Consider the following 7,952-nt stretch of genomic DNA (forward strand, 5'->3'; position numbering starts at 1 on the left):
TCTGAAATACAAAATTCAACTCCCACACACTTCCACAAGGACATTGAGCACAGCAGAAGACTTCCTGGAACCCCTAAAATCTGCAAATGGACTGGTTTTCTCCTGTGCCCCTGCACCCTGCCTTCCCTCATTTTGGGATCTTGTCATAGGCTGACTGCTGTAAATAGCATAAATTGCATGTGGTGCACATGGTTGTTGCATCATTTAGACTGTGAAACTATTTTGACAAACAATGTTTGCAAAAATAATTGTTTTATCAGTTTAATGTTTCAATGGAATTATCATTCAATATTGCAATGCTTTAGAGGAGTAAAAATTGTAATTAATTTTCTTGTCACTATTTTCATTTTTATTTTTTTCAGCCAATTTTCAACTTCCACTTTTCTCAGACTGAGTTAGTTGTTTTGAATTTTAAATTATTTTCTTCACTAAGTATTTTTTCTGAAGACTATGCATGGTTGGTGTTCATAGTTACACTAGGAATGAGAGCAGTATTATTTTGTCGCATTTGCATTAATTTGTATTAAAAAGTTTGGGGGAAATGTAATTTGCAGGATTAAAGAAATCAATAAAAAGTATGGCTAATGACTGAAATGTATTCAGTTTGACCTTATATCATTCAGTTTGCGTGTAAGTAATGAGAGGAATATTCTAAAACTGAAGCTTCATTATTGAATTTTTTGTCAAATTCTTGTAAATCTATACAACGTTTTCTTTACAAGTGGCAGTTGTGACCCCTTCACTCTAATTTTTAGAATGAACACTTTATCATATGAACTAATGACACAGAATTTTTAAAGCAGTTCATAAAAATAAATATGCATTGTCTTGGAAGTGCAAAGGAACAAATTTCTCCCGGTTTTATTCCATATTTTAATAATTTGCAAGTATTCCTGCCTTTTTAATTGTATAATTCAAAACTTATAATTTTTTAGAAAACGTTGAATTTACCAGTTTTTACAGAAGTACACCAAAACAAACTATTATTAACATTTATTTACGAGATTGTTTTCCTCATATAAAGTATGAGGAACAAGTTGTACATACAAGGACTTTTCAAGGAAAACACAAGGAAGCTAGTTATTTAAGTCTGCATGCTTGTACAGAATGGTGTATTGAACATGTATATATTGTAATCACTTCACATGTCTCTATGTGGATCTGTTGTGGTGCTTTTTATTTCTGGTTATGTAGAATTTGAAACTGTGCATGTGATAGAGGTGAATTTTTGTCTTTTTTTTCTTTTTACTTGATTTAACATCAACTTGTACAAATGCAACATTTTATGCATGTATGTATCCATGACTATGCTCTTTATTAATACATTAATTTTAAATGTATACAAGTGATTTTTTTTTATTCTGCTTAAACTCTTCTAGATTTTTTAAAAATTATTGCATCTAATTTCATTTTATTTTTATTTTCACTTACAGTAAGTCACAGACGTTCTTTATCTGAAGATGTTGGTGTACCAACCCACAGTACACCCAGTGACAAAGCGAGATGCCATGTGATGCTGCCTCGCCATCGGAGTGATGAAGATCCAGAGAATGAACAAGATAACTTTCTTACTGCAAAGCATGTGGGCGAAAGCATGTGCCAGTTTGACCCTCACTACAAACGAAGTCCAAAAAACCAAAACCCTTTCGCAAATCTCTCTCATTTTCGCGGTGTGAAAAAAATACTGGGGAATATCAAAGGGGATTTGTTTTCATCATGCTGTGAGCTTCCGTCGCCCTTCTATGGCCCAACGCCACCAAGCACGCCATCTACTTCCGATGACTTGGATGTGATACCTCGTGAACAGTGGCAGTGTACGTCTCGTTCGCAAGCAGTCTCTCTTCCGTCATCACCAACGACAGCTCGCCGGGCAGTGAGGTCTCATGGATTAACCCATTCACAATGTGAAGACTGTGCCAACCATATCAGTTCCATATCAGATGTGCCTCCTTCGTTACCAGTTCCTTCTACGGCGGTGTCTATAAGCCAGAGTCCGGCCGTAAAAGGATCTTTGTTCAGCCATCCCTTATTTGCACAGGGAGTTCTTCAAGCAAAAGGCGGAGAGGCTTGCAGCAAGGATCGAAGCATGCCAATGATGTCTCGGACAGGAGACGAGAGGCGGAAAAAGGAAGGTGATAGGGGAAGTGGAAGCACAGGTAGTACTCTACAGTTGCCGCCTATTCTGAACCATCCTGGCATCAGTCATCCTCTTCTTCAACAGCGTGCATGCAGCTCGAGCTCAAATCTTCACACGATCACCACTGCGCAGGATGATTCGGCGCTCGACACCGTTCTTCCCCAAGTTGGTTACCCTCTCCTTCGCCGAAGGGGATCGTGCGAGTCTGGTTTCTTCAGTGTGGGCGATGCAGAACGAATGAGCACTAGTGACCTGTCACCAGAATTTGGCCATCCATCGTTTGACGAAGCAGCTGCATCGCTGCGATCGGGAAGCAGCGAACTTGGGGATTTGGATGACTACCCAACGAAAAACCCGGCTCACTCCTTGTTTGGGAAACGTTCATCTTCAATCTACACTGACAGCTCTGAAGATATTTCCAGTCTTGGTGGAGATATTGGTTGGGACGAGCGAACTGGTGAGCGCAGCACACCACAACAAATAAGTAAGATAGTAGAATATTTTGAACGTAAACAGGGGGGAGATCCTGAGTCTTGTAACTGGCCAAAAGATCGACTAGATATTAAACGGGACCTGTATTATGCGAAGAAATTCTCAGATATCGAATCGCTTGCTAAACGAATGGACTACAGTGTTATTAGCCAAGATAGCAGTATCCGGTCACCTAAGATAGCTTTGTTACAGAAGTCACTGGAGAAGATAGAACCAGGAGACAGAATCACTGTGAAAAGGAACCCTCAGAGACTAATGATATGTGAAGGTGCGGTAAAATCTAAACTTCAGATATTTGATAAGAAATAACTGTTTGTATGGTGTTGATCAAATATTTTTAAATTATAGTGTTTGTGAATACAAAGCGTTATGTTTAAAACAAAAAAAACAACATGTTTTCCATGGGTCTGTATATCAGATTTGACACACTAGTTACTTTGAATACACTGAATGTGTTAAGAGAAAAGCCATTGCTCAACCAACATTAGCATATGAGGCAGATTAATTGTCAAAATTCAGTTAAAATTTTGAAAATGTGTATTCTTCCCTCCCCCTGCCCTTGGAATGAAGGGCTTCTTTTAAATCTATTACTAGGATTACATTCAAGTATTGTTGTACTGAGAAAAAATATCAATTCTTCAGTGTTTCTTCATTGTTGAAGAAAAACCAGAGCTTGCTTTCAATTTTGAAATCCATGGATTTCATGTAATTTTTCTTTCTCTTTCTTGTGTGTATTGTAATTTTCAGATATATTAAGTTTTCTAGTCATGTGAAGACAAAGATGGTATTACAAGAGGGGCAAAAATCATGTAAATAAGTTTTTCACTGGAAGTTCCTAAGTTAACCACTTATAAAGACGAGAAAGAAAAAGATTTTGTGTTGTAAATAGTTAAGAAGTGTTCAAAAATAATAGTAATCTCTATTTTTGTAATAATTTCTGGAAAATATGAGTATGTAATGAGAACAGAGTTCAAATACCAGTCATGCACCATTGTTGTGTGTTTGAAGTTTATTTCTTTATACGAATTCGTTCTCTTTTTCTCCTTGTCTTTTTTTTAACTAGAAAAACTCAGATTTTTGCTTCATTGCCAACACAAAATGCTGGTCTTTGATAAATATATTCTTGCTGCTTGAATTGGACATGATTTTTTTTTTTGTTTTGTTATTATTTATCTTTGCATTGTGCCAGCTTTCTACATAATAACAGCATTATTAATGTAAAATTATTGTAAGGAACTTCACAGAAGAACTTAGCTGAGATGAAGATAGTATTGAAGAATCAGGAATATAAGTGCAATATTCATTCTATAACCAAACTGTATCTTTCCTGTATTTTTTCGTAAAGAGTGATGACATTTTTCCTGAACGGAAAAATATCTATAAAGATAGGTGAGTGTTTGTATAAGTATGTGTATGTGGGAGAACATGTGTTTGTGTGGATGTATTAATTCTTATATTCTCAGTCCATTGACAACAATGCATTATAACAGCAAAGCAGACATGCTACTTTTTTTGAGAAGTGTTAAGAAATTATATATTGTTATTACATATAACAGAAGAGCCATTTTAGAACCCAAAAATTTTGCTCAAATTAGATGTGTAGTGCCTTTGTATAATTACTTACAATCAATGCAATCCATATTGTATTGCATATTATACGGTCAAGTTGCCAACAAGAAAAATATGTATTAATTACAGAGCAATATGTGTCAGCAGACATGCCTTCCTTCCAAGAATTGTTAATAGTTCAATATTAAGCCATTAATAAGTAACACCATCTGAAAGATTATATGTAATGATACAGCATTTGGGATGTTCAAATTGACCAGCATTATCTTTACAAGTAGACCTAAAAAAGTTCCTTGCTTTATCATTGTTTACTAATGGTCACAAAAATCAACTTCTTTGAAAACAGATCTTTAATTTGAATTAATGACAAATCTCTTTGAACAAACTATACACATCGTGTACTAGTTTGTAAGATTTCATTTTTTTTAATCAGTTTTGAAATTTTTATGCATTTATTCGACTGTCATCTTTTGCCTTACAGAGACCTAATGACTGTTCCTTTATTCCTCCACCTCTATTTCTCAGGCACTTTTGACCTACATCATTTTTTTTTTTTTTTGTTTTCTACGTATTGAACTCTACGTCGAGAAAGTAAAAAAATATGAAGACAAAATAAAGATATCTAAACACATAGCAAATAATCTGTCCATTACTTTGTTTCAGTGCATGTGAGATTCGATGTTCCATGTGTACAACCAGAAAGGAAATAACAGATAGTACTTGTAATTGTTTGAAAAGTATGTGCAAAATTAGAACAAACAGCCACTTTTTTTAATCACTTACGTAGCATCCTCAGTATAGTTACAAGTAAAGTTACCTGTTTGATGTATGTTATCAAAGATGGCATTAGAACAATATGTGTGTATTCATACTTATGTGACAAATCATGAGTAAATTTAAAACAATCAAGTTATGTTTGCTATTTGTTATATCCAATTTTGCAAAAGGCCTAATCATAATTTAACAAGACTGACAAAGAATGTTCGTGCTGTTTTGCTTTTATTTTTTCCCTCTATTAACCTGTATTTAATCATTCATACAAAAAGTAAAATGTTGTTGTTTAGAGCAAGAAGAGTTTAATTGGTTTTGAATACTCCAAAGTTTTATGTATTTTCAGATTTGGCACTAAAGTCTTTTTGGTTTGGAATTATTTTGGAGTATTTCTTTTGTCATTTTTCATAGATCATAAGATTTTCCAAGTCACATGGAATTTTGTTAAAGATAATTAGGTAAGTTCAAATGCTAGATGCTATACAGGAGCTATACACTCATGTTAACTGAAAATTGTTGTTTACACTTCAGAAAATGTGGGTAAAGACAATTTATGAATAGAATATTTTAAGATATAAAAAAATAGTGCTATATTCTGAATTGGGTATAAGCTCTTAACATAATAAAAATAAATCCAGCATCGTGCACTTATCTTTCTGTCATTATCTGTGACTGGAATCATGTGTTAACAATCTTGTTTATTCTGATTGGTTTATTTTTATGTACAGTTAATGAATGGCTTCATTTTACTTGGTCAATAGTGCAGGATGTGTGTGTTACAGTTTATATTAAGCTCTGATTTTCATTGCAATCCAAGTGTGCATTGAACACTTAACTTTGATTTGTCAACATTGTTGGTTCTTTGTATGGGTATTGTTCTGTTATTGCATAAAACACATTAATAGTAACAGTATTAGGCATAAAAAATACTTTGCCAAAGTAGTCCAAGAATTAAAAGAAGGAATGTTTAAAATCCTGTTGTACAACATACTTGTGAATGTTTCTTTGCACTGCGGTTTCTCTCAAAACTTGGAACCCCTGTATTTCAAAACTGAGTGAATGATAAGTGAGGCCCCCCTCACACTTTCAATCAGCTTATTTATGACAGTCTGCACTGTCCATGACAACCTTAAAAGTATTTTATTTTAAGTGCTTACTGAATGACAGTAAGGTTTTCTCATAAAACCTTTTTTTTTTGGCCTTTTCCACCCACACTTTTCTTCCATTTCCATTGCAATGGTCAAATTTAGTCATATTCAATTATTCTTGTCTCTTTTATGCAAATTAATGTTCATCCTAATTCACAACTTCAGATTCCAGAATTGCAATGTTTCTCAGTTGTGTATGTTATCCTAAGGATGCTTCCTCTAAATTTAAATATGTTGCAGTGAACATTGCTCTAGGATTTTTGTCTAATTTGTAGGAACTTTAATTCGTAATTTTCACATTTCTGTAAAATTCTGTTCAGTGATTATCTGTGTTCTTCCTCCTTTCTTCTCTGTGCATGTAATTTTTCTAAAAGTAACACATTAGGTTCAGTTATTAATGCATCATTGATTTTTTTCTTGTTTTATGGTAATATTGTAATACACAGCTTCACATATTTTACAGGTATAGAAATTTGAAAGTGTCCGTTCTCCACACACTCTTTAGGGTACTTCCCTCACCCTGCCTTTGCAGCTTGAGAATCAATTAGGTTTCATGGTGTCTTCCAGTCTTTTTTAATGCTTCCCAAGTACTTATTGAATTTGCTCACATTGATGTCAGGTTTCAAATTCATTTACTTTTTAGTTCTTTACCTACTGTCAAAGTATCTTTAGTTAAAATTCATCATGTGCTTTTCTATTCACACAACTTAGTGATGTGAGACAAGTTGGTTCTGTCATGACTTGCTACTTAAAACTTTAGAGAATTCATTTCATGCTAACATTGAAGATTTTTTAAATAAAATTAACAATATGTCATAAATGTAGTGAATGTTATTTGTATTCTGCTGTTCACTCCAGAATTTGATAATTTTATGTGTCTGACAGAGGTATTACAGAATGTATGCAGAAAGATCTTATTGACGTTGATTGTTATTGATTTCTTTTGTAATATTATGAAAGCTTACCAATTCACCATACATACTGTTCTTTAAAAAATTATTTAAGTTCAAAGTATATATCATTTGCTACTATTGAATATGTTTCCAAAACAAGTGTGTTTGTGTTTGTGCATGCTAGCTGTATAGTTGTTAGATATTCTGAATTCAGGATCTGGAAACATTGAATGAGCCATGGATTTTTATAACAATATTTTTTTTTTTTAATGATCTCTAAACTTTGTTCAGCCTTCCTTTAAGTAAGGATGTGCATTACTGTTCTTCAGTTTGTCATTACTCTGATGGTGATGTTAGTGGTAATTGTTAAAAATGGAGATGCAGTTGTTTATTGTAAAAAATAAATGAAAAATGAAGCAAGTTGATTGATTTATTTGTTGGGTTCTTTATGTTAAAGGCATTGGTTGAATGGTTGTGTCTTCCACAGTATTGTGTACATGTGACAGGAAGCTCACGTGTGTATAGTAGGAAGCAATGTATTGTTGGAATGCTTCCTCCTGATAAGAAATCAGTGTACTTAATCTTAGAGACTGATCTCTACTGATTCTTTATTGATTCAGTTGTGCTTTAACAAGTGTTTACTCCATAATATGTCTTACCTTGTATGTAATTATATACACATATGCACCTATACATAAATTGTACATAACAGACTTTGAATTACTTTTAAAAGATTTTGAGTTGCCTGGAAAAAATAAAAATGTTACCTTCAATTTAAAGTTTTAGTGTTATTTTTACTCCATCATTTTTTAATTCCAAGATAGTGTGCCTCCTGTATTGTTTGTGGAAAAAGTGTTTTATTTATATATGCATGCATGCAGGACTGCTGGTCATGGGCGGAGTTTGATTGCTTGGGGGGGGGGCAGACTCTGGGAGAAGCAT

General features: G+C 33.8%; 1 protein-coding gene across 2 annotated transcripts in view; it reads left to right on the top strand.

The window, feature by feature from the left end:
• Positions 1-4,426, top strand: part of cdi (serine/threonine kinase) — a 221,834-nt gene extending 217,408 nt beyond the window's left edge. For both annotated transcript variants that reach the window (XM_083133323.1, XM_083133327.1), the window contains one exon: positions 1,434-4,426. In XM_083133323.1, coding sequence (XP_082989449.1) covers positions 1,434-2,938 — 1,505 coding nt within the window. In that variant the 3' untranslated portion in view covers positions 2,939-4,426. The remainder of the gene's footprint in view (positions 1-1,433) is intronic.
• The last annotated feature ends 3,526 nt before the right edge of the window (positions 4,427-7,952 follow it).

Source organism: Lepisma saccharinum, chromosome 1 (assembly GCF_977018435.1).
Source record: "Lepisma saccharinum chromosome 1, izLepSacc3.1, whole genome shotgun sequence".
Lineage (NCBI taxonomy): Eukaryota > Metazoa > Arthropoda > Insecta > Zygentoma > Lepismatidae > Lepisma > Lepisma saccharinum.